The following is a 27222-nucleotide window of genomic DNA, read 5'->3' as shown; positions in this document are numbered from 1 at the left end:
TTCTATAAGGTCACCCCTCTTATTTAAGAGGCAACAAAATTTACCTTCTCATAGATACCTTACCTATCTATGTTCTCCAGAGATGGTTGTTAGGAAGAAGCTATTCTTGAACCTGGCGGTCCTGACTTTCAGACTCTTGTACCTTCTTCCTGATGACAGGATGGCGTGGGTCTTTGTGGAAAGAAGGGACTGCAGATGGTGTTACTCCAGCGCATTGTGTCTATTTTTGGTGTGGACTTTTGATGATATTGCCTGCCTTTTAGGCTAAACCTAATCTGCATGGATCAGTAAATTGCTTATGGAGACTTTTACCTGTTAACGCTTTTCCCGTGCTCTGGTTGCAGATGGTATCGGAAGATATGCGTCAGGTGGACTGATCCAGAGTGGTTGCCCGGACCCAACCTCATTAGCCTCCAGATGAGGGTCACTCCCAAGCTGATGCGCTTGACCTGGGATGGCTTCCCTCTGCACTATGCAGAGAACCATGGCTGGGGTTACCTGGTCCCCGGAAGAAAGGACAACCTGCCAACCAACTCAGATGACACCGATGGACCTTCATGCCCCTATCAGTAAGTCGATGGATAGATCTACTTGGGGTTAGGAGGGAGAGATAGATCAGCCATGATTAAATGGCGGAGTAGACTTGATGGGCCGAATGGCCTAATTCTGCTCCTATCACTTATGACCATGCTACCCTAGATACATTATTATCACGTGTGACATTTCACAGTGATTTTTTTTTTGTTTTGCATACCATACACGAGGTATGCAAAGGGTCGCCACGTATAGGGCTCTGAAACAAAGTATTCATTATAGTCCACAATGGTCTCAGCTGCGCGTCCTTGTCCGACCTCCAGCATCCTACACGTAAAGACGTTGGCTTCGGTTCATTCATTAAGCAGTCTCTTCTCTGACCAGAGGAATATTAAATCAGTTATTTTTTTGGTTCCATTTAGAGAGTTTGTGTGTGCATTTATCGTTGTATGCACAGTCTATTAACCAGGGTGGGTGAATCAAAAACCAGAGGGCATGTGTTGATGGTGAAAGTGGCACAAATTAATACAAACCAGGGGGCAGCTTTCTCGCCCAGAGGGCGGTGAGTGTATGGAACGAGCTGCCAGTTGAGTCAGATAGTTTGAAAGCATTTAAGAGCTGCGTGGACTGGTACATAGATAGGAAAGGTATAGAGGGATATGGGCCGGACACGGGCAAATGGGACGAGCTTAGATGGGGAATGTTGGTCGGCATGGACAAGTTGGGCCGAAGGGCCTGTTTCCATGCTGTATGATTGTATGACTGTTACTGTGAGGACCCAGTTGTACCATTGGAGTGTACACACAGGAAGGCGAGACAATTCATGGTCTCAGGATGGCGAGAGACCAATTCAATCCAAAGACATACAGTAGGTTCAAGGTGAAGGGGAAAAGATTTAATAGGAATCCGAGGGGTAACCTTTTCACACAAAGGGTGGTGGGTGTATGGAACAAGCTGCCCGAGGAGGTAGTTGAGGCTGGGACTGTCCCATCATTTAAGAAACAGTTAGACAGGTACATGGATAGGACAGGTTTGGAGGGATATGGACCAAGCGCAGGCAGCTGAGACTAGTGTAGCTGGGACATGTTGGCTGGTGTGGGCAAGTTGTATCACTCTATGACCACACTGTATCACTCTATGACTCTGACTCTATGGAAAAACAAGGAAGTACAGATATTGGTTTTTACAAAAGCCAACTGTATGAGCATTGAATTGTCCAGTAACTTCTAACAAAGGTCCCCACTCCTGCTCCTCTACTTTCTCCCCCACACCCACCCCTTTCTCCCTCGCACCTGTGCCCTTGCAACGATTTCTCTCCATTTCTTCCTCCAGCTTCACAATTTGCAACACTTTAATACTTCTGCCTCGCATGTTCTGCTTTAGTCTCTGGGCTTTGTTCCAACCAAAGATAGATACAAAAAGTTGGTGTAACTCAACGTCAGGCAGCACCTCTGGAGAAAAGGAATTGGTGACATTTCGGGTCGAGACCCTTCCTCAAATCAACCATCTGCCTATCAAACCCCCCACCTTGCCTGTGTTTACCTATTTCCTGCCAATAATTCCTACTCATAATGATAAACTCCACTTGGATATGTAGAGAATGGAGGGATATGGATCACATGCAGCCAGAGGAGATGAGTTTAGCTTGACATCATGTTCGGCACAGACATTGTGGCCCGAAGGACCTGCTCCTATGCTGTACTATTATCTTTACCTCTGCACCTAATCACAGGAATGATTGGGTTAACGTATGATGAGTGTTTGATGGCACTGGGCCTGTACTCGCTGGTGTTTAGAAGGATGAGGGGAGACCTCATTGAAACTTGCCGAATAGTGAAAGACCTGATTAGAGTGGATGTGGAGGGGATGTTTCCATTAGTGGGAGAGCCTAGGACCAGAGGCCACAGCCTCAGAATAAACGGTCGTACCTTTAGAAAGGAAATGACGAGGAATTTCTTTAGTCAGAGGGTAGTGAATCTGTGGAATTCATTGCAATAAGCTACACTTGACAATAAACTAAACAAAAACATTCAGCTATGCCAGGATATTTCTTTGGATCTTAATTTGTGTCCATTATTTGTCAGAGCCATTGAGAAGTTGCACAGAGAACAAAGCAAACAGAAAGTGCAAGAGTCGACGGTAGTCCCGGAGACGGCACTCAATGAAGAGTTCCTGTTGATGGAAGACAGTATGTGGGAAAGGGTGAGTGTGACCCAGAAATCAAGTCTGTGCTGATTATGGTTTTTATCTCCCTATAATACACAAAGATGTTGTGCCAAAGAAGGTAAAGGGTCTGTCCCACTTGGGCGACCTAATCCGCGAGTTCTGGCGAGTTTGCCCTCGTCTCATACTCGCAGCATGGTCGACACGAGGTCGTAGGAGGTCTTCGTAACTCTCCTTCATGCCCGAGAGTGGTCCCCGTGTACTCAGATTCAGATTCAGATTCAGATTCAGATTCAATTTGAATTGTCATTGTCAGTGTACAGTACAGAGACAACAAAATGCATTTAGCATCTCCCTGGAAGAGCGACATAGCAAATGATTTGAATAAATAATAATAAGTGTCCGGGGGGGGGGGTGATTGGCAGTCACCGACGTACGTTGTTGAGTAGAGTGACAGCTGCCAGGAAGAAGCTGTTCCTGGACCTGCTGGTTCGGCAACGGAGAGACCTGTAGCGCCTCCCGGATGGTAGGAGGGTAAACAGTCCATGGTTGGGGTGAGAGAAGTCCTTGGCGATGCTGAGCGCCCTCCGCAGACAACGCTTGCTTTGGACAGACTCAATGGAGGGGAGCGAGGAACCGGTGATGCGTTGGGCAATTTTCACCACCCTCTGCAATGCCTTCCAGTCGGAGACAGAGCAGTTGCCATACCATACTGTGATACAGTTGGTAAGGATGCTCTCAATGGTGCAGCGGTAGAAGTTCACCGGGATCTGAGGAGACAGATGGACCTTCTTCAGTCTCCTCAGGAAGAAGAGATGCTGGTGAGCCTTCTTGATCAGAGTTGAGGTATTGTGGGTCCAAGAGAGGTCATCGGAGATGTTGACTCCCAGGAACCTGAAGCTAGAAACACGTTCCACCTCCGTCCCGTTAATGTGGATGGGGGTGTGCGTGCCGCCCCTGGACTTCCTGAAGTCTACAATGAGCTCCTTGGTCTTCTTGGAGTTAAGGGCCAGGTTGTTGTCAGCGCACCATGCTGCTAAGTGCTGGACCTCCTCCCTGTAGGCCGACTCATCGTTGTTGCTGATGAGGCCAATCACCGTTGTATCATCTGCATACTTGATGATGGTGTTAGTACCATGTACAGGTGTGCAGTCATAGGTGAAGAGGGAGTAGAGGAGGGGGCTCAGCACACAGCCCTGTGGAACGCCGGTGTTCAGGGTGAGGGTTGAAGAGGTGTGCTTGTCTAACCTAACAGACTGGGGTCTGTTGGTTAGAAAGTCCAGTATCCAGTTGCAGAGGGAGGGGTCGATGCCCAGGTTACCGAGTTTGGTGATCAGTTTTGATGGTATAATGGTGTTGAATGCTGAGCTGTAATCGATGAACAGCATTCTTACGTAAGTGTCTCTGTTGTCGAGGTGGGAGAGGGCGGAGTGAAGTGCCGTTGAGATGGCATCCTCTGTACTCCTGTTCTTGCGGTAGGACTCAGCTAGCTCGCAGTGTTTTTTACAATATGTTAAAAAATGTCCGCGAGTAAAAAACGGTCGCCATGGAAAAAATCGATACTTTTTTTACTCGTAGGTTTAGTCGTAGTAGGTCGGCATGTTAGTCGTAGGTAGTCGAGCGTAGTCGAAGGTAGTCGTAGATAGTCTTCATCATAGTCGAAGGGAGGTCGAAAGAGATCAAAGGAGGTCGTCTTCACTCTCCACTATTCTGTGTCCAATTTTCCTGAAGTTAGTCGAAGCTGGTCTTCAACATAGTTGAAGCTGGTCTTCAGCATAGTCGAAGCTGGTCTTCAACATAGTCGAAGGTGGTCTTCAGCATAGTCGAAGGAGGTCTTCAACATGTCATTTTTTCAAACTCTTCCAAACTCGCCAATTAGGTCGGCCAAGTGGGACAGCCCCTTTATTTAGCAAATAGAAACACCTACCTAATCACCATCAGCCCTGCCCCAGTAAAGCTACTTTTGGGGAACGGTATCAAGTGGGGTCGGAGCCTCAAGGTCGAGTGAGGATGAGGTTGGAGTCTCGAGGTTGAGCCAAGGTGGATGGGCCATGTCGTCAAGAACAAAGGCCTGGAGAGAGTGGATGTGGAGAGGGCTAGTGGAAGAGTCCAGGACCAAAGGCCATAGCCTCAGAATTTAGTGTAGAGAAATAGCATGGAAACAGGCCCTTCGGCCCACCATGTCTATATTTACTATTCACAATAATTCCATGTTATCCCACTTTCTCCTCCAATCCCGACACTTGAGGAATGAGGGGGGATCTTATTGAAACTTACAAAATTCTTAAGGGATTGGACAGGCTAGATGCAGGAAGATTGTTCCCGATGTTGGCTGCAGACTCCGAGGGATTGTTGGTGACATGTTTATCTGTTACCACCAGGGGGAGGCACTGAGCTGCCTGGAGACTGAACCCGAAGCTGAGTTCAATGGCTATGGAAAAGGGAGCAGGAAGAAGAATTCTGAGCAGGTAAAGCCCACACACTGTTTCTCCTTTTTTATTTGTAAAATTTCAAGTATTTCTCTGGTTTATTTATAATGACGAAATATGAAATAAGAAGGTCAACAGGGTCACAAGGAACTGCAGACACTGGTACATTTCTCTTTTCATAGAAACATAGAAAATAGGTGCAGGAGGAGGCAGTTCGAGCCAGCACCGCATTTCATTGTGATCATGGCTGATCGTCCCCTATCAATAACCCGTGCCTGCCTTCTCCCCATATCCCTTGACTCCACTAGCCCCTAGAGCTCTATCTAACTCTCTCTTAAATCCATCCAGTGACTTGGCCAGTTCATAAGTTCTAGGAGCAGAAGTAGGCCATTCGGCCCATCAAGTCTACTCCGCTGATAGACACAAAAAGCTGGAGTATCTCAGCGGGTCAGGTATTTTTTAAACGAAGATTGACAAATTCTTGATTAGTATGGGTGTCAGAGGTTATGGGTAGAAGGCAGGAGTATGGGGTTGAGGGGGATAGATAGATCAGCCATGATTGAATGGCGGAGTAGACTCGATGAGCCGAATGGCCAAATTCTGCTCCTATAACTTATGAACTTATGAAAAGGGAATGTAGTCTGTAGTTGTGTCCCTGTGTCCCTGTTGACTTTCTCACCGTTTCTTATTTCAGAATGATAAATAAACCAGAGATAAACCTGTGTCGGTTTTTCATAAATATAAATAAGTGATAGGAGAGACAGTAAGGTTGTATCTGCTCTCTGAGTGGAAGTAAGATTCTGTCTCTCAACCGTGGTGTGAGAGAGTTATGTAGACTGCACTCCTTGTCCATCTGTTCACCCCACATCACTGCCTCGTTACGTTTCAGGGTTAGTTGTACATGTTGTCACGCTGTATATATTAATGTGTAGGGAGCAACTGCAGACGCTGGTTAATACACCGAAGATAGACACAAAATGCTGGAGTAGCTCAGCGGGACTGGCAGCATCTCTGGAGAGAAGGAATGGTGTCTGAAGAAGGGTCTCAAACCCATTCCTTCTCTCCAGAGAAGCTACCTCTCCTGCTGAGTTTGTGTCTGTCTTTGCTGTATATTTTACGATAACTTTACACCGTTTCGCCCCTGTTGATTTGTAACAAACACCACTTGCCGTGCCACCCACGCCAGAGGCTGCCCCCTGTGTTCACAGAGTCGCCCGGTGAGTAGTTATCTCCCTGCTTCATGCATCGTTGTGCTGGCTGATTTATTTCACCAGATGAGTGGGCTTAGTCCCCAGTCATGCTGAGTGCTGTTGCTTTTCTTTCCCTTCAGAATGACAGTGGGAAGCCCCCGCCACTCCTCGAGGATAGCTCCGATATACATCACCATGGCAACGGGCCCTACCCTGGTGTCAACGTGCCTGGATGCTGGTTCTTCAAACTTCCGCACAAGGTTTGTGGTTTTCCTGCCCCTGTCTCATAAGATCATAGTTTCTCAGAGCAGATTTAGGCCATTCGGCCCATCAGGTCTACTCCTGCACTGCCATTCAGTCATGGCTGGTCTATCTTTCCCTCCCATCCCCATTCTCCTGCCTTCGCCCCATAACCCGACACCTCTACTAATCAAGAATCTGTCAATCTCTGCCTTAAAAATATCAATTGACTTGGCCTCCACAGAATGAATTCCACAGATTCACCACCTTCTGACTAAAGGGTGGTGAATCTCAATTATAAAGGTATTTTCTTTTATTCTGAGGCTCTGGCCTCTGGTGCTGGACACTCCTGCTAGTGAAAACATCCTCTCCACATCCACTCTATACAGGCATTCACTATTCAGTAAGTTTCGATGAGGTAACCCCCTTATCCTTCTAAACTCCCCTGGCCTTCAAACTCTTGCTTTCTCCCAGTTTTCCCAGCATGCCAACAGATGACGATGGCTCTGGCCATGGTGCAGAGATTGCTAGTCGGCGTGGACTTGATAGGCCGAAGGGCCTGTTTCTGCGCTGCACCTTTGAACTAAACTAAGCTTTCATTTTACCTGATTCAGGATGGAAACCATAACAACGTTGGGAGTCCGTTTGCAAAGGATTTTCTCTCAAAGATGGAAGATGGGACGTTGCGTGCGAGCGGCAACGCAACGACTGCAGCCCGAGCGCTGGAAATCAACAAGATGATCTCCTTCTGGAGGAACGCCCAGAAAAGAATAAGGTCACCACATTTTCTGTTATGTTTATCCATTCATTGTTGGAGCAGTCTTCCATGTCTTTAGTGCCGTGTGTGTGTGTGTGTGTGTGTTTAGTGTCAAGTGTCAAGTGTCAAGGATTTGAGCAGGGAGGTTCTACTGCAGTTGTACAGGGTCTTGGTGAGACCACACCTGGAGTATTGCGTACAGTTTTGGTCTCCTAATCTGAGGAAAGACATTCTTGCCATAGAGGGAGTACAGAGAAGGTTCACCAGACTGATTCCTGGGATGTCAAGACTTTCATATGAAGAAAGACTGGATAGACTCGGCTTGTACTCGCTAGAATTTAGAAGATTGAGGGGGGATCTTATAGAAACTTACAAAATTCTTAAGGGGTTGGACAGGCTAGATGCAGGAAGATTGTTCCCGATGTTGGGGAAGTCCAGAACAAGGGGTCACAGTTTAAGGATAAGGGGGAAATCTTTTAAGACCGAGATGAGAAAAACATTTTTCACGCAGAGAGTGGTGAATCTCTGGAATTCTCTGCCACAGAAGGTAGTTGAGGCCAGTTCATTGGCTATATTTAAGAGGGAGTTAGATGTGGCCCTTGTGGCTAAAGGGATCAGGGGTTATGGAGACAAGGCAGGTACAGGATACTGAGTTGGAATATTCAGCCATGATCATATTGAATGGCGGTGCGTGCTCGAAGGGCCGAATGGCCTACTCCTGCACCTATTTTCTATGTTTCTATGTCTATGTTTCTATGTGTGTTTAGTGCTGTGTGTGTGTGCAAGTAATTGGCAGATGGGTGAAGTAAATGACAAAAGGGTGTCACTTGCGCCACTTGCATCCACCTATCACTTGCCAGGAAAGAAAAGCCACAAAGTGCTGGGGTAACTCAGCGGGTCAGGCAGCATCTCTGGGAAGCATGGATAGGTGATGTTTCAGGTCACGACCCTTCTTTAGTCGAATTGTAGCGGGTGAAACGAAAACTGGAAGAGAGGGAGATGCAGGACAAAGCTTGGCAGGTAATAGGTGAATACAGGTGAGGGGGTGGGGGGGGGGGGGGGGGTTCGATGGGCAGATATTGGACAAAGGCCAGGGATGAAAAGACAAAGTGTGAGACAAAGGGATTGTGAAGCTAGAGAAAGGAATGTACGTGGAGGGGAGAAATAGGCGTAAGTCCAGTGGGGCACAGTGGAGGGGGATGAAGAGGGGGATGAAGAGGGAGAGGATGTTGTAGTTACTTAACATTGGAGAATTCCATGTTCATGCTGGGCTTTGTACTGCCCCCACCTCTTTTCCAGCCTCCCCCCCCCCCCCCCCCCTCCACCATACCACATCTGTATGAAGCAGGGTCCCGACATCAAACATGTCCATTCATTCCCTCCACAGATGCTACCTGACCTGCTGAGTTCCTCCAGCACTTTATGTTTTGCTCAAGAGTCCAACATCTGCAGTTCCCTATCCCGTAGCTGTCTGTGGAGCTGATGCCCTACAATGCTGAGAACTATTTTCTGTTCTCTGTATCTTCCCCTTTGCTCTAACTATTGTACTTGAGTTTGGCTTGATTGCAGTTTTGTACAGTATTATCTGAGTTGATTGGATAACATACTAAAACATGTTTGAAGGCGCTGGGCCTGTACTCGCTGCAGTTTGGAAGGATGAGGGGTAAACTTCATCGAAACTTGTCGAATAGTGAAAGGCTTGGATAGAGTGGATGTGGAAAATAAGTTTCCACTGGTGGAAGTCAAGGACTATAGATCATAGCCTCAGAATTAGAGGGTGCTCTTTTAGAAAGGTGAGGAGGAACTTCTTTAGTCAGAGTTAATCTGTGGAACTCATTGCCACAGAGGGCTGTAGAGGCTAAGTCGGTGGATATTTTTAAGACAGAGATAAATAAATTCTTGATTAGAATGGATGTCAAGGGTTATTGGGAGAAGGCAGGAAAATGGGATGAGGCAGAGATAATAATAATAATAATAATAAATTTAATTTTTATAGCGCTTTTCTAAGACTCAAAGTCGCTTTACAATAGTAACAGACAATAGCAAACGGAGAAGCGGCGAACAAACAGCGCCAGCGTCCTCTCCGTGCAGCACATAAAGAAAGAATACAGACATAACAATAATAAAGACATTTAAACATAAAAACATCCCCCCACAATGGTTCCCATTATGAGGGAAGGCACAAAGTCCAGTCCCCATCCCCAGTTCACCCATAGTCGGGCCTATTGAGGCCTCCACAGTCGCCTCCACGGAGGCCCGATGTTCCAGGCCGTTCTCGCCGGGTGATGGTGCTCCGGCGTCGGGAGAATCCTCACAGCGGCATGGGAACCCTGGAACGGCCGCTTCCATACTGGAGACCGCGGCTTCCGAAGCCAACAAGGCCGCGCCGGATGGAGCTCCACAACTGGTGATCTCATCGAGAGATCCCAGGCTCCTGATGTAAAGTCAGCGCCGCCGCCCGCAGCTGGCCGCTCCACAGTCCCGCAGCTCCTAGCATACCGAAGTCCCAGCGCGGCGACCCGGGCAAGGCATCGCCCGCTCCGCGATAGCGCTCCAGCGCTGTGCCGCCGCCGAAGCCGTGGTACTGGGCGGTCTCCGACAGGAAACGCCGCTCCAGGCCCGCTGGTAGGCCGCGAGGACGGGTCGAAACTGCAACCCCGTAGGAGAAAAGTTGCCTCTCCGACCAGGTAGGGACCCTGAAGGATAGTTTCCCCCTTCCCCCCCCCCCCCCCCACCCACCACATAAAAAAGTTTAGACCTCCAAACAAAACACTTTAACTAACTAAAAAAAAAAAAAAAGATGAAGAGACAGACAGCTGCTGGCTGGGCAGCCATGCACAGGACAGCGTCCCCAACCGAGATCAGCCATGATTGAATGGCGGAGTAGACTCGATGGGCCGAATGGCCTAATTCTACTCCTATAACTTGTGAAGTAATGCCAGTTTGCTTTTCCTTTGCAGCTCCCAGTTGGTTGTGATGTTGAAGAAAAGTGAACTGCCTCGATCAGTCACCAGGTGTGCACACAGAATTTTCACCAATCCATGGGCACTCTTACCATGGCCTTATCACTTGTAGATATTGTTATTTGGTACCATGTAGAAATAAAGAACTGCAGATGCTGGTTTACAACAAAAAAAAAGAGTGCTGTTGTAACTCAGCGGGTTAGGTAGCGTCTCTATAGAACATGGATAAGTGATGTTTCGGGTCAGAACTCTTCGATCAGATTTGTTTGACAACTTGTGTAAGAAGGAACTGCAGCTGCTAGTTTATACCGAAGATAATCACAAAATGCTGGGAGTAACTCAGCGGGTCAGGCAGCATCTCTGGAGAAGGGGGGTGGAGTGGGGGATTAAACTGGAGGTGAGGTAGGAAAAGGCCAGAACAAATCGGGGCTGGCAGCAGATGACCTCAGGAAGGATGGAACCCACAATGGCCCATTGTTGGCTGGGGAAGATGTGATAACAAGAGAGATGCAAGGATGTGAACGGTGGAACTGGCAGGACGACTAAGATGGGGGGGGGGGGGGAAGGGGAAGCAGGATTTACTTGAAATTGCAGAAATCAATGTTCATACGTCTGGGTTGTAAGCTACCCAAGTGAAATATGAAATGCTTTTTGGAACCCTTGTTGGAATCAGAGTGCTTCTTGTGATGCAATGCCAATCAAATGGCAGTGTTTCATTTTGTTGCTGACAAAGGATTCCACTGGGACCGTGTCTGACGGTTTTATTTGACAGACATAAAATGCTGGAGTAACTCAGCGGGTGCAGCAGCATCCATGGAGCGAAGGAAATAGGCAACGTTTCGTCGGGCCGAAACGTTGCCTATTTCCTTCGCTCCATAGATGCTGCTGCATTTTTGTCTACATTCGATTTTACAGCATCTGCAGTTCCTTCTTAAACAAAGGAATAGGTGATGTTTCTGGTCGAGACCCTTCTTCAGACTAAGAGTCAGGGGAGAGGGAAACGAGAGATGTGAAGAGGTACAAAGAACAAATCAATGCAAGGTGTTTTAATTATTTGATGTTTGGTACACTCTATGTTTGGTACACATGCATTATTCTTCCCAGTGGCATTCATAGGCAATGGTAATGATGCAAGCCCATTGCACACAGAAGAGAGAAAAAAAATGTGACGGGGAAACAGGCCTGAAGCAGAATATAGACGGTGATTGCAGACTTGTTCGATACACTGCATCAATCTGTGACTTCCTAATGCTAGTTTAGGTTAGTCGGGTCCGGTCTATTGTGACGTGTACTGAGGTGTAGTGAATAGCTTTTGTTACGTGCTATCCAGTCAGCGGAAAGCCAATACATTATTACAATCGAGCCTTTTACAGTGGACAGACACAGGATAAGGGAATAACGTTTAGTGCATGGTAGGGTAAACGTTTAGTGTAAGGAGCTGGTGGGTGTAATGAAAGTATTGATACAGTCTGATGCATTGTTTTTGCACTTTGTAATTGCAGGCACAATGCATTTGAAGAGGAGAGCACAATTGGAGCCATTTTACCGCAAGTGATCACTGCTGGCACGGTGACCCGACGGGCAGTCGAACCAACCTGGCTGACTGCCAGTAACGCTCGGGTATGTGAGGGGAACACACTCACCTGCAACATCGCCAATCCTGTGCATGCAATCTCTAAAGCACATTGGGAGAGAGACATGGATAGGAAGGGAAGAGACATGGGCCAAAAGCAGGCCAATAGGACGATCTGATTGGGGACCTGGGGTGGAGGGTATTGCACCGAGGTGTTCCCTGCAACCTGTTTCTCTCGCGGTTCACAGACTCGCCAGCCGCCTGCCACTTTTGCGGGCTGGAAGAGTCTGTGTACCACGTGTACATGGAGTGCATGAAGCTGCAGCCACTGTTTGAATATCTAAAGGGGCTGCTCCTTGCCTTCTGGCTGCATTTTTCACCCACCATCCTCATCTTTGGACACCCTGTGCGTAGGGGAGAGGGTAGGGCTGAAGATGTCCTGGTTGGGTTGCTCCTGGGCCTGGCCAAGTTGGCCATCCGCGAGTCACGGCGCCAGGGTGGAGGGCTCTACCCGAGCCGGCTGCCTGCCCCTTTTCCGGGGTTACGTCCGTGCCTGGGTGGGATTAGAAAGGGAATACGCCCTGTCTGCGGGCACCCTGAGGGAGTTCCGGGACCGCTGGGCTCCGCAGGGTGTTGAATGTATCCTCAATAAGGATTGTATCATAGTTGTATAGTAGTTTATTATGGATACATGTTTGTATTGTATTATGGTGGTGGGTTCTGGCTTGTTTTATTGTAGTGTAAATATTATTTTTAATAATTGAATAAATTTAAAAAAAAATAAAAAAAATAGGACGAGCTGAATCTCTAGATTTGACTGTGCTGTGTGATGTCAACTGGCTGGCGTCAGCAGTTTTCCATCCTCCCCACCCCGCCTCCAATTCCAACGCGCAGTGGCCAACCTTTAGACAATGCTAGAGACCCGGCTTTGATCTTGAATACGAATGCTGTTTATGCGGAGTCTGTACGTTCTCCCTGTGGCCCGCGTGAGTTTTCTCCAAGATCTTCAGTTTCAGTTTCCTCCCACATTCCATAGACCTACAGGTTTGTAGGTTAATTGGCTTGGGAAAATTGTATATTGTCCCGAGTGTGTGTAAGATAGAGTTAGTGTGCGGGGATCGTTGGTTGGGCCGGAGGGTGTATCTCTAAACTAAACTAAAGTAAGCCTTCCACTTTCTATCTTCCATTAATCTGCACAGATAGAAACCCATGTGGTGAGAGTATTAATCCACGTTTAACTGTTTACCAACAAGACCTACAGTCTGAAGAAAGTCCCGACACGAAACCACCTATTCCTTTTTCTCCAGAGATGCTGCCTGACCCACTGAGTTACTCCAGCGCTTTGTGTCTATCTTTGGTTTCAACCAGCATCTGCAGTTCCTTGTCTCTGCAGTCACTACCTCCTGGTTTCGCAATAACTTTGTATTAAAGCCCGCACACTGACTTCAAAATCTCTCCAAGGTCTCTCTAAGAACCTTTTCCCTGAAATTGGTTGAAAGATGCAGCATTGAAACAGGCTCTTTGGCCCTTTCACATTGGTTCAACGTTATCCCACTTTCTCATCCACTCCCTACACACTGGGGGCAATTTACAGAGGCCAATTAAACTACAAACCTGCACGTCTTTGGGACGTGGAAGGATACTGGAGCACCGTGAGGAAACCCACCCAGTCACAAGTCAATGGATATTTAACGGTCGAGATTGACAGATTATCGATTAGTACGGGTGTCAGGGTTTTTGGGGAGAAGGCAGGAGAATAGGGTTGAGAGGGAAAGATAAATCAGCCATGATTGAATGGTGGAGTAGACTTGATGGACCGAGTGGCCTAATTCTTCTCGTATAACTTATGAACTTACCTAACACCCATTTGTCTCCTTGTCACTTACTCTATGCATCTGCCAATGAAAGTCCCCTCACCTGTATCCTCCTATCACTTGCCAGGCTTTGTCCCGCGACCACCTCTCCTTTCTGGCTTTCTCCCTCGTACCACAATCAGTCTGAAGATGGGTCCTAACCCTACACTCTGGTTCTGAAGTATGATTGTGCTGAAATATACAATAATTATATGTAATAATTTTACGGAAATGCACTTTAAAAAAAAGGATTTTCACTGTATGTAGGTACATGTGACAAAGTCTGTCCACTCCCTCCGCAGATGCTGCCTGACCCGCTGCGTTTGTGCAGCACTTTCTGCTCTGCGAGGGTGTAACGAGATTGCTGTGTGTTTCCCTGCAGGGTGACCGTGTGGGCAGTGAGCTGAAAGCGATGGTGCAAGTTCCACCCGGCTACCACCTGGTTGGAGCAGACGTCGACTCTCAGGAGCTGTGGATTGCTGCCGTGCTCGGCGAGGCCCATTTTGCTAAAATACACGGTGAGCCCGGACACTCCACGCACCTACATTGGACTTTAAGCCGTCTGTCTCAATTCACAGCTTGCCGATGGAGGAAGCTCTCAGTTACTCTCATGCCTCGATCTTCCCACCGCCCTTCCTCACTCTGAAAGTCACAACCAGGGCATCGCTACCTTTCTACTCTTCCTACTTATAGACTCTAAAAATACTGAGCGGAAACAGGCCCTTTAGCTCATCGAGTCCGCGCCCACCAGCGATCACCCCGTACACTGGTACTATCCTACACACAGGGTACAATTTACCATTTACAGAAGCCAATTAACCTACAAACCTGAACGTCTTCGGAGTGTGGGAGGAAACCGGAGTGCCCGGAGGAATTCCATACAACAATAGACAATAGGTGCAGGAGTAGGCCATTCGGCCCTTCGATGTGATCATGGCTGATCATCCCCAATCAGTACCCCGTTCCTGCCTTCTCCCCATATCCTCTGACTCCGCTATTTTTAAGAGCCCTTTCTAGCTCTCTCTTGAAAGCATACAACACCAAAAAGCTTTTCACTGTACCTAGGTACACGTGACAATAAACTAAACTGTAACTGATATGGTCACGGGGAGAACATACAAGCTCCATACGGACAACACCTGTAGTCAGGATCGAACTCAGGTCTCTGGAGGTGTAAGGCAGCAACTCTACCTCTGTACCGCTGCCATATGTACGATATGTAGAAGTAACACTTGAGATTGACTTGAAAACACTTGAATTGGGCGGCACGGTGGTGCAGCGGTAGAGTTGCTGCCTTTCAGGGCCAGGGACCCAGGTTCGATCCTAACTACGGGTGCCGTCGGTATGGTGACGGGATACGTGACCTGTGTGGGTTTCCTCTGTGTGCTCCGGTTTCCTCCCACACTCCAAAGATGTACAGGTTTATAGGTTAATCGGCTTTGGTAAAATTGTAAATTGTCCCCAGTGTGTAAGATGGTGTTGGTGTGAGGGAATTGTTGTTCGACATGGACTCTGAGAGTTGAAGGGGCCAGTTTCCATGCTATATATCTAAACTAAACTAAAGTTTATATTTATATTCCGTCCTTACTGCAGGAGAACATTTCACATTTCTTCACAGGAGCAAAACCTAACACAAAAAGGTTGAACGAAGAAGACACAAAATGCTGGAGTAACTCAGCGGGCCAGGCAGCATCTGTCGAGAGAAGGAATAGGCGACTTTTCGGGTCGAGACCCTTCTTTAGACTGATGTCTGGGGGGTGCGGGAAAAAGAAAGGAAGAGGCGGAGACAGTAGGCTGTGGGAGAGCTCGGAAGGGGGAGGGGAAAGAGGGAGAATGCAAGGACTATCTGAAATTAGAGAAGTCAATGTTCATACCGCTGGGGTGTAAACTACCCAAGCAAAATATGAGGTGCTGTTCCTCCAATTTGCGCTGGGCCTCACTCTGACCCTTCTGTCATGGGCCTCCTCCATTGTCAGAGTGGGAATGGGAGGGGTAGTTGAAGTGCTGGGCCACCGGGAGATCAGGCTGGTTATTGCGAACTGAGCGGAGATGTTGGGCGAAGCGATCTCCAAGCCTGTGCTTGGTCTCGCCGATGTAGAGAAGTTGACACCTGGAACAGTGGATGCAGTAGATGAGGTTGGAGGAGGTGTAGGTGAACCTCTGCCTCACCTGGAAAGACTGCTTGGGTCCTTGGATGGAGTCGAGGGGGGAGGTAAAGCGACAAGTGTAGCATTTCCTGCGGTTGCAGGGGAAAGTACCTGGGGAGGGGGTGGTTTGGGTGGGAAGGGACAAATTGACCAGGGAGTTACGGAGGAACAGTCTCTGCGGAAAGCAGAAGGGTGGAGATGGGAAGATGCGACCAGTGGTGGGATCCCGTTGGAGGTGGCGAAAATGTCGGAGGATTATGTTATGTGCGACGGCTGATGGAGTGGAAGATGAGGACAAGGGGGACTCTGTCCTTGTTACGGGGTAGACTCACTGGGGAGTGAGAAAGTGGGATAACAAAACTAGTGTGAATCGACGGTCAGTGGAGACTCGGTGAACTGAAGAGCCTGTTTCTGTGCTGTATCTCTAAACTAAACGATGCAAAGAACAAACCATTGAGCTTGATGACTTTGGCCATCTCTCCCTTTAGGCTGCACGGCATTTGGCTGGATGACTCTTCAGGGGAAGAAGAGCAGTGGTACAGACCTGCACAGCAAGACGGCAGCCACGGTGGGAATCAGCCGGGAACATGCCAAGATCTTCAATTACGGCCGTATCTACGGTGCCGGGCAGCCCTTTGCCGAGCGGCTGCTCATGCAGTTCAACCACCGGCTGACACCGCAGGAAACGGAGGAGAAAGCGCGGCAGATGTACGCGGCTACGAAGGGTATACGAAGGTTAGGTCTACACATGCCACCTACTCTCAGACAGAGATACTTTATTCTCACATGTACCTTGAATGTACAGTGAAATTCCTTGTCTTCGCATACACGGTCCATTCAAGGCAGCGGCAAAGTTCTAAAAGTACTCTTAAATATTGTTCTCGTTCGCTTCTCCCCCTTCCCCCTCCACCGGTCCCACTTGTTTTCGGCATCCCCCCCCCCTCCTACGCCAAGTCCCCTGTGATCTCCGCGACGCTGCCCGTCCACCTCAGCTCCCAGGGACACTGACCTCGATGTACCATGTCCCTCCTTGATCTTAGCGTGGTTCTCATCAATATAGGCCAAAAGCAGGCTGGTGGAACTGGGGCATCTTGGTGGGTGTATGCTAGTTGAGATGAAGGGTTTGTTTCCATGCATGTGTACCTCTATGACTGTGACTCTATGATTATATCACATGATAGTGTATCCTCGTCTGGGACCTGTACCTTTAAATCCCATCCTGCATCTGGGACACGCTGTCCTGTTTTTCCCAGATGAACAATGTCAATGGCTTGTCCAGACCTCCAATGCTGATCCTCATACACACTGAGGTCTATCCTCAGAGCATATGAGCACAATAGCCGGCTAACAAAGACTCTGCAATCTGACAATTCAAACATTTACTTTAAAATTTAGGCAATCGCTTAACGTTAGTGGGTTGGCAAGTTGCCTTCATTTTCCACAAATGGCAAACAAGTTTGCTGAAATTTTCAGCCCAAGTAGTTATCTGATGGGGAAGATCAAATTACTGCAAAGATGATCAAGTCCAGAGGACATAGGTTTAAGGTGAGATGGGAATAGATTTTATAGGAACCTGAGGGATAATTTTTTCACTCAAAGGGTGGTGGGTCTTTGGTATGAGGCACCGAAGGAGGTAGTTGAGGCCGGTACTATTGCGACGTTTAAGAAATATTTGGACAGGTACATGGATAGGACAGGTTTAGAGGAGTATGGGCTAAATGCGGGCAGGTGGGATGAGTGTAGATGGTGAACGTTGGCTGGTGTGGGCAGATTGGGCCAAAGTGCCTGATTATGACTCTCTGACTAGTTCAAGGTACAGCCAAAATGAAGAGGAGCCTAATTGATCGATTGGATTACAGCATGGAATCAGGCCCATTGACCACCGAGTCTACCCTGATCATCAATCACTCGTGCACACTAGTTCTATATGATCCCACTTTCTCATCCACTCCCTACACACGAGGGTTAATTTGTAGAAACCTACAAACCCGCACATCTCTGGGTAGAAATAGAGCCCCCGGAAGAAACCCACGCGATCACAGGGGGATGTTCAAATTTTGTTCAGACAGCACCTGAGGTCAGGATTGAACCTGGGTCTCTGCCGCTGTGAGGCAGCAGCTCTACCTGCTGCACCGCTGTGTCGCCCTGGCCAAGGAGTTATTGTAATTTTATTACATCCTACTGTAATTTAAAAAAAGTATAAACAGAAGTGATGGAGCCGGAGTTGATCAGTGGTTTTGACTTGAACTAGGTGTGTGCTCTCAGAAGATGGGGAGTGGCTGGTGAGGGAAATGGGGGTCTCTGTGGAGAGGGCAGAAAATGGAACCGTCTCTGCCGCTGATGCCAAGAAAATCCAACGGGAGGCTGCAAAAAGGTCAGTGTGCTTTGTGAAATTCCTTACCCATGTAACAAGGTAAAAATAACTCAAGATAAATACATTTTACAAGCTGTCTACAACATTTCTAACGAATTCAGTCGATGCCATTTGAACCTTTCAGTAGATGACGACTTTCAATAGATTTGCAGAAGGCACTGTAGCCTGATTGACAGGAGTGTATTGATCAACGGCAGGGAAGTGTGGCTTCTAGGATTCATCTATGCCCTTTATTTGCTCTCCAACAGAAGACAATGATGATGAAGCCACAAGCAAGGATTATCCCAGCTTTGCAGCAGGAATTGAAATTCCAATTAAAGTCCAAACATTGAGCCAGCAAGGCAGTGTCTGCAGTGACTGAGATCAATAACCTGCTCTTGTAAGCAAGTGTGTTAGCAGCTGAGGATGCTTCAGTGAATGACTTTTCCCCTTGACAATTAAAGCCTTTCCATCTGCAAGGCGCACGTCAGGAGTGTGGTGGAATCCCTGCTACATCCTCCTCAAATAAGCTTGGGTCCAGCAAAGCCTGAGCGGTGATACCATCCCAAACAAAATTGATTCAAAATATTCTCAAAGTGCCCTAACCATAAAGTTTTGTCTGAAGATCGACACAAAATGCTCAGCGGGACAGGCAGCATCTCTGGAGAGAAGGAATGGGTGACGTTTCGGGTCTGAGTCCGAGTCTGAAGAAAGGTTTCGACCCGAAATGCCACCCATTCCTTCTCGCCAGAGAAGCTGCTTGTCCCGCTGAGTTACTCCAGCATTTTGTGTCTACGGTGTAAACCAGCATCTGCAGTTCCTTCCTTCACATTTCGTCCGGAAGCAGCACCTCGCTCGGTAACGTACCGAAATATTCGTATTTGTACTCGGATTGTGGAGTGGCCCTTGAGTCCACAGTTTTCTGACTTGATAGAGTTGGAGGATTGTGAGATGGCCCTTCGCTCTGAGCTTGGTTCGATAGCTGTAAAGGCTGTGACTGGAGGGAACATAACCCGAGTCAGCAGGTAGCACCATTAAATGGTGGGATGCAGATCTGTACAACCTGAAACACCCTCTGTCAATTCCTTCCACAGATGCTGCCTGACCCGCTACAGTTACTCTAGCACTTTATGTTTTACTGTGCCTTGAGGTTTCAATACTGTTAGGTTATGACACCATTTTCTGTTTACTGTCTGTTCAAAGCCAAATTTGCTGATCTTAGGTTTGGCCTTTGTTAGTTTAGTTGAGTTTATTTTATTGTCACGTGTACAGAGGTTACAGTGAAAAGCTTTTGTTGCATGCTAAACAGTCAGCGGAAAGACAATGCATGATTACAATGGAGCCATTCACAGTGCAGATACACAATGTGATGATAAAGGGAATAACGTTTAGTGCAAGATAAAGGCAGTAAAGTCCAATCAAAGGCAGTACATGGATAGGAAAGGCTGAGGGGACTAGAGTGATTTTGTCTATAACTACACACAGTTGATTAATGCATCCATCATACAGAACAGAAACGGGCCCCTCGGCCCAACTTGTCCATGCCGATTAGGATATCCTGCGTTTGTCCCATATCCCTCTAAACCTTTCCTATCCATGGACATGTCCAAGTGTCTTTTAATTGTTGTTGTAGTTACTGCCTGAACTACTTCCTCTGGCTGAGTAGTGCATAGAACATAAAACAGTACAGTGTAGGAACAGGTACTTTGGCCCACCATGTCTCTGCTGAACATGATACCAAGATAAACCAACCTCGTCTGCCTGAATAGGAGCCACATCCATCCATATCCATTTGCTTGTCCAAAAGCCTCTTACGAATCACTGTTGGATGTGCCTCAACCACCTCCCCAGGCAGCCCGTTCCAGGCACCTACCATCTCTGTGTAAAAAAACACTTTGCCCCACATCTTAAAGCTATGCACTCTAAAGCTAAAGCATATGTTTCATCTTTCCATGCTGTTAAAAAGATTCTGTCTGTCAACCCTGTCTATGTGCCTCTACATACTTTTATCAGGTCTCCCAGTAGCTAATCCAGGCATCATGCTGGTAAACCTAATCTGCACCCTCTCCAAAGCCTCCACATACTTCCAGTACTGGAGCAACCAGAACTGCACACAATGCTCCAAATGCAGCCAAACAAAGTCCTAGAAAGCTGCACCATGTCTTCCCGACTCATATTCTCAATACCCTGACCTATGAAAGCAAGCACCCATTTGTCTTCTTTACAACTCTATCTACTTGTGTTACCACTATCTAGTAGTTGAGTTGCTGGAGTTATAGCAGAGGTATTGGTCCAAACTAGTCAGAGAATGGAAGTTGAAGTAATGAATGAAGGAGTTGGTCAGGTGTATCGTTCCCCAGAGCAGTGCGCAGTACAGTGCGCAGTAGTAGTGTCGCTGGCTCATTGTGCCAGAGACCCAGGTTCATTTCTGACCTTGGGTGCTGTCTGTGTGGAGTTTGCACGTTCTCTCTGTGACTGCATGGATTTCCTCCTGCTGCTCCGGTTTCCTCCCACTTCCCAAAGATGTGCTGGTTTGTAGGTGAATTAGTTTCTGTAAATTGCCCCAATTATGTAAGATGCAAAAGTGGGATAATGCAGAACTAGTGTGAACTGTGATCGCTGGTCGGCATGGACTCGGTGGGCGGAAGAGCCAGTTTCCACATTGTATCTCTAAACAAAACTATTACTTCCACTCAGTATGTGGATGATGCCAGTAGAGTCCATACCATTAGTGATTGTAATTAGTGAGGGTGTCATGGGTTACAGGGAAAAGGCAGGCAAATGGGGATGAGAGGGAAAAAATAGATCAGCGATGATTGAATGGCAGAGTAGACTTGATGGGCCGAATGGCCTTATTCGGCTCCTCAAACTCATGAATTTATATGGAAAAAGAAATGTTGAACGGTTCTAAAAGATGATTTTTAAAACTCGAACTGTGTAGGTCCAATGGTGCTAAATGGAACGTTGTGAAGCAGCGTGTCTGGGATGGAGGTACAGAGTCCGAAATGTTCAACAAACTGGAATGTATCGCCACGTCGCCCCGTCCCCGCACCCCTGTACTGGGCTGCTGCATTAGCAGAGCTCTCGAACCAGGTGCAGTTGGACATGAGGTATGGCTGACCTTTTTCATCTGGTTTACATTCCTAGAGGTGACGATGGTGAAATCTTGAGAATAAGCAGAAATGTTATTTTTGTATTTAACTGCTCCCATTCTCCATTCTTTAAAACCCAAATAAGGAATCACCTTAATATTACCATCCCAGCTTCCCGTCTCCTATTCCTTGCATCCTTGATGATGTTGTGTGTTATAGACTTGGCGCTTCCCAGGGAACAGACCCAAAGTGCTGCAGTAACTCAACGGGTCAGGCAGCATCTCTGGAGAAGGATGGGTGACGTTTCGGGTTGGGACACTTCTTCAGATAGTCTGTAGAGGGGTCCCACCTGAAAAGTGAGTAGCAGCCTTATGGGAATGGATGCTGCAAAATGGTTGGCTATGACCCACCAACCACACACCAACATCTAATGTCAGTCGGGTCTGCAACTTAACCACATCCGATGATGAAAGGTAAACAATGATGTGCAAACTGATAGCAAACCGTACTCACAAATTGGGCCATGACTCTTTTAGTAAGACCAATCTAACAGTGCAAAAAAAAATGGACAAAGAATAAAAGAACTAATGAGTAGGAAGGCACTGCAGATGCTGGTTTAAACCGAAGATAGACACAAAACGCTGGAGTAACTCAGCGGGACAGACGGCATCTCTGGAGAGAAGGAGAGGGTGACGTTTTGAGTCGAAACCCTTCTTTAGAGGTTTTGAAGTTTGATTAATGAAACTAATGACTCCCGTAGTACTGAACAAAACCTCAATCAAGGTCAAGACCAATTCCTGCCATTGAGGTCGGCAGTTCAGTGATACAAAAAATACACCCACCTTGGACTACCCATAACTGTGCCAACTCATACAGAGCCCAGACCATTGCCGATGTGGTGTGGGGGGGGGGATATTGACCTTATGCACAAGGCATGTAAAACTTGGAAAATGCATTCCTCTTCTAGTGTTCCTAATAGGGAATAATTGCATATAAATTGTAAATGAAATCCATCTTGGCAGCATCATCACCATATCCAATTATTTTTACTCTGCCTGACGAGAGAATTAGATAGTCAAAGTAATTAAATTCATGCTCATGGCGTACTTTTGGAACCAGTTCTGACCACTTTAACATTGAACCTTCCTTCCTCTCCACAGTTCATGACCAGCCGTGTGAATTGGGTGGTGCAGAGTTCAGCTGTTGATTACCTACATCTGATGTTGGTGTCCATGAAGTGGCTCCTTGAGGAATTCAACATTGATGGCAGATTCTGCATCAGTATTCACGATGAGGTCCGTTACTTAGTGAATAGTGAGGACAGATATCGAGCTGCACTGGCATTGCAGATTACTAACCTCCTCACACGGTAAGAGCTTTTGTTGGTTACTTTCACTTTTAGAAAGTCAAGGGTGTTTAGTCTGTCACTAAAGGGCCTGTCCCACTTACGTGTCCTTGGCACGCAAATTACGCGACCTCGAGGTCGCGTTGAGGCGCACGGGCATCGTATGGCCGCGCGAGGCCGGTCCCACTTAGAAGCGCGTAGGGGTATGTAGTTGTGCGGGACTCCGAAATGTTTGTAGTGAACAAAATCTTCGCGCGCCAACGGCCTGTCGCGGAACTGACGGCCAAAGTGGGACTGGCCCAAGACCCTGGCGCAACACAACATCTCACCTTCAACAGCAGCAGAAGCAGGCAAATGATCGCCAAACTCGGCCTGGGGCTCACGGCCGTTGCGGTCCGGATCCGCCCCCACTTCTCCTCCCAGAGCGGGGCCAAGAAAATTGTAGACACAAAATGCAGGAGTAACCCAGCAGGACCGGCAGCATCTCTGTAGAGAAGCAATGGGTGACGTTACGGGTCAAGACCCTTTTCAGACTGAAGAGTCTTGACACAAAACGTCACCCATTGCTTCTCTCCAGAGATGCTGCCGGTCCCGCTGAGTTACTCCAGCTTTGTGTCCATCTTCAAATGACGTCACGCGCTCCAGACGGCTGTGCGTATGCATGTAATCGCGCCCGACCTTCGCGGGACCGTCTCGGCTCAACACGACCATGAGGTTGCGTGATTTGCGTGCCAAGGACACGCAAGTGGGACAGGCCCTTTACTCTACCAAGCAAACACCCCTCCCCCCCCCCCTCACCTGTATCCACCTACCACGTAGCTACAACACAACAATAACAGTCTTACTTGCAGCAGCACAACTGGCCCGTACACGCAATATACGCAAATATATAATTGAAAAAGTTCAATAAATTAACAACCACAATACATGTGCAAAAAAAGCCCTGAAGTATCAAAACACAGTTCATAATTAAGGTTCGTATCGTGCTCAAGAGCCTGATGCTTATCGGGAAGAAAGACACAAAATGCTGGAGTAACTCAGCAGGTCAGGCAGCATCTCTGGAGAAAAGGAATAGGTGACTTTTTGGGTCAAAACTCTTCTGTGTTGGGAAGCTGTTCTTGAATCTAGTGGTTGTGGTTTTCAGGCTCGTATACTTTCTTGCTGATGGTAGGAGAGAAATGGAAGCGAGACCAGGGTGGTGTCTTTGATGATTATGTCACAAAAAACTCCAGTGTTGTGTTGGAAGGAACTGCGGGTGCAGGTTTCAACCGAAGGTAGACACAAAAAGCTGGTGTAATTCAGCGGGTTAGACAGCATCTTTGAGAAAAGGAATAGGTGGCATTTTGGGTCGATGCCCTTCAGGCTGAGAGTCAGGGGAAAGGGAGACGAGAGATATAGAACAAATGAATGAAAGATAGGCAAAAAAGTAATGATGATAAAGGAAACAGGTCATTGTTCGCTGTGGGCCGGGTGAAAACAAGTTACAGACAATGAGATTCAACAAGACGACTTTGAAGCTGGTACAACTTGGGAGGGATAGAGAGCTCCAGCGTTGAGTTGAGCAACACAGGTCTATTTTTATTTTAAATGTCTCTGACCAAAATCCCAACCACATGCATAAATCCAAGAATGTTAAAATTGCAACGGATTATTGGGAATTACCCCTTCTGTTGCTATTACTTTTTATACTAAATATGAAGAATAATCAGAGAATGCTTTGTTCCCATTTAAAGGTATTTCAAGAATTAGCACCATCAAGCCAGGAAAACAAGTGGGAGGTTTAGGCAGATAAAATCATTTTAATGTTTGACAAGAAGAAATTTATAAACGCTCTAATATGTATTTAATGGAACATTGTAAAGTGACCCGTACTAATAGTGAATCACAATTTTCCAAATTTCCAGTTGCATGTTTGCCCACAAGCTTGAGATGCAGGACCTGCCACAGTCCGTGGCATTCTTTAGCACGGTGGACATCGATCATTGCCTGAGGAAAGAAGTGATGATGGATTGCCGGACTCCATCTAATACTGCCGGGCTGCAGACACGATATGGGATCCCACCAGGTGAGTTTAGTTTAGAGATGCAGCGCGGAAACAGTCCCTTCGACCCACCGAGTCCGCGCCAACCAGCGATCACCAGCGTACACTCATATTATCCAGCATACAAGGGACAATTTACAATTTTACCAAAGCCAATTAACCTACACACCTGTACGCCTTTCGTGTGTGGGAGGAAACTGGAGCACCGGTAAAAACGCAAGCAGGTCACAGGGAGAACGTACAAACTCCGTACAGACAGCACCTGTAGTTAGGATCCAACCCAGGTCTCTGACACCATAAGGCAGTAACTCTACCGCTGCGAGGTTGACAGTGTGTGAGTTGTGTAATGCGACAAAATATAAATCACTTTTAACTGAACAAATGGCTTGAGATGAGAATGAATGGATGCCAGAGATTTGGAAGGTAAATGTTCAGGAAGGCAGGTATCAAACTCAATATATTAATCTAACTTAATACGATCAGCTTTTAATTGGAATTTGGGTGCTTTTCGTTTCATTTAGTGGGATATATTGTTGCTACTAATGCTTGAGGAGACATTTTCCAAGTTAAACTAAGCTGAGTGTTGCTATTTCTAAGTTTATTTAAAATATTGTGCTGAAAATGTCCATTTTAACAGCAGTGAACACCCAATAACACAATTGGTGCAGCATGTTCCTGGCTCAGTAAAACGAATCAGAGGGTTGGCTTGATGCTTGTTTGTTTGTGTTTACCAACATTGTCTCCATTGGACTTATTTTAAAAACTTCTTATTAAAGTCTTTTTTCAATTTATGAGGATGTTACTGGGTCTGGAAGGTTGGACATAAGGCTGGCCTGGGGGAGGGGGAACCTTTATAGAGATAAATCACAAGGGGGGTCACAAAAAGCTGGAGTAACTCAGCGGGTCAGGCAGCATCTCTGGAGAGAAGGAATGGTGGAAGATAATGTGGCAAATTGATGCAGACAGCATTCTGTCTTCTCGACTATTTATATCCAGGATCGTGATCTTAAAGCAACCAATTGACTATTCAGGGCTGCAATAAGATTTATTTTCACCAAGAGGTAATCGATCTTTATAATTCTCCTCTCGCGAGGGCTGTTGTTGAGTAGATCAAAGACAGATTGTTTGTTCATAATATATTGAAGTAAAATGACATTGAAATAGAAGAACAGCCACAATTATGTTGAACGGCGGGGCCGAAAAGCCGCTACCTACTTTGTTTTAATATTTATTAATCCTGGGACATAAAAGTTTTGGTGAGGAAATACACAGGAATGTAAAAACGCAGTTGACAGAACGGATCAAGCAAGACATTCACTGCCTGAAAAGGTCCAAATCTTGCAATGTGGCAGGGGGGAGGCAAAGCCATGATACAAATTTAGAAAGGCAAGACATGAAAGGGCCATTTTGTGCCAATGAATGGCTAATTGTGACGTGGATAAGTGATCATGAAGGAGGGAGACAACTGTACTTCTCTGAAGAGAAAATCTCAGTGACAAATGGGTGTGATAAAACAATTAAGAACATGGAAATGACCTATAGACTGAAGTCTTTAAAACAAAAAAATCTTTCTATGGTTGAACTAACTCAGCAACATTTCACTCTTAATATATTGAGCTAATTTGAGTATTTAAATTGAATACTTTCATCCCTTCAACTCTAGGTTGAATATGATGCACATCCACAGACTAAACAAACAAATGGGCTCGCTGGAGCGAGGATCCAGTTCCTCTGGTCTACAATGTACAACATAATTGACAGAGGGGCTTGTGAGAGCTGTGCAATACCAGATGTTAATTAATTAGCAGCTTTTACTCTTTGCTTTAAAAGATTAAGTGGCAGCACTTTAGTCATTATCATTTGAACCTTGCAAAATATACATCTGTGTTTTTTGGCACCATCTGTGCAAAAAAAAAAAAAGAGTATAAAGTTCAGAGTCCTGGCAAATGGCCCATTTAGCATTGCCTCCCCGCAAGCACAGTTTTTGTCAGGATTTTTGTCAACCTCTCGAACAGTAGATTGGTACAGACTATATCCAAGTCCAATTGTAACCCTCCCCCTGGTTCCCCAGGATGGATAGTTTTTTGTAATGGGTGATTACATATTAAAGCATTTAAAACTGGAATGCTGCAGAGGGAATCTGAGATAGAGAACGGATTAACAAACAAGATTGTTGCTGATTGCTGTTGGGTGATTTTATTTAGGACAGAAATTGCACAGAATAACTCAGCGAGGATGCCCCTTGTCCTTTGCCCACCCGCTTCATCGGTTGAAGGTCTCGATTATTCGCTGTGTTAAGTGTTGCTGTATTTCACCTCTCGCTGCCAACAATAGAAGCAGCAGTCAGGGTTATCAATGCCTGTGTGTTCATAGGCCCTTCGTCTAATAGGGGTGCGCAGTCAGAATGAATCCCATTCTTCCATATACAAAGCCAGTCCATGCTGGAAGCAAGACAGCCGGTTGAGGGAAATAGGGTTGCTAATACCAATAACTAGAGCAGTCCTGAAATACTTTCTACCTCATTGGAGACCCGTAGACTATC

The 27222-nt window shown here is 46.8% G+C and overlaps 1 protein-coding gene across 2 annotated transcripts in view; it reads left to right on the top strand.

Annotated features, from left to right (window-relative positions):
- The window catches only part of polg (DNA polymerase gamma, catalytic subunit), a 56199-nt gene that overhangs the window by 27440 nt on the left and 1537 nt on the right, over positions 1-27222 (top strand). Inside the window, exons 10-22 of one of the 2 annotated variants that reach the window (XM_033050315.1) lie at positions 345-569; positions 2619-2736; positions 5079-5165; positions 6457-6576; positions 7171-7331; positions 10274-10327; positions 11779-11896; positions 14085-14220; positions 16338-16584; positions 18101-18223; positions 21144-21312; positions 22455-22663; positions 24544-24704. In XM_033050315.1, coding sequence (XP_032906206.1) covers positions 345-569; positions 2619-2736; positions 5079-5165; positions 6457-6576; positions 7171-7331; positions 10274-10327; positions 11779-11896; positions 14085-14220; positions 16338-16584; positions 18101-18223; positions 21144-21312; positions 22455-22663; positions 24544-24704 — 1928 coding nt within the window. The remainder of the gene's footprint in view (positions 1-344; positions 570-2618; positions 2737-5078; positions 5166-6456; positions 6577-7170; positions 7332-10273; positions 10328-11778; positions 11897-14084; positions 14221-16337; positions 16585-18100; positions 18224-21143; positions 21313-22454; positions 22664-24543; positions 24705-27222) is intronic. The other variant, XM_033050316.1, reaches the window with a different exon arrangement.

The sequence above is a fragment of the Amblyraja radiata genome, chromosome 34, assembly GCF_010909765.2.
Source record: "Amblyraja radiata isolate CabotCenter1 chromosome 34, sAmbRad1.1.pri, whole genome shotgun sequence".
NCBI classification, from domain to species: Eukaryota; Metazoa; Chordata; class Chondrichthyes; order Rajiformes; family Rajidae; genus Amblyraja; species Amblyraja radiata.
This window is presented reverse-complemented; position numbering and strand designations above follow the sequence as displayed.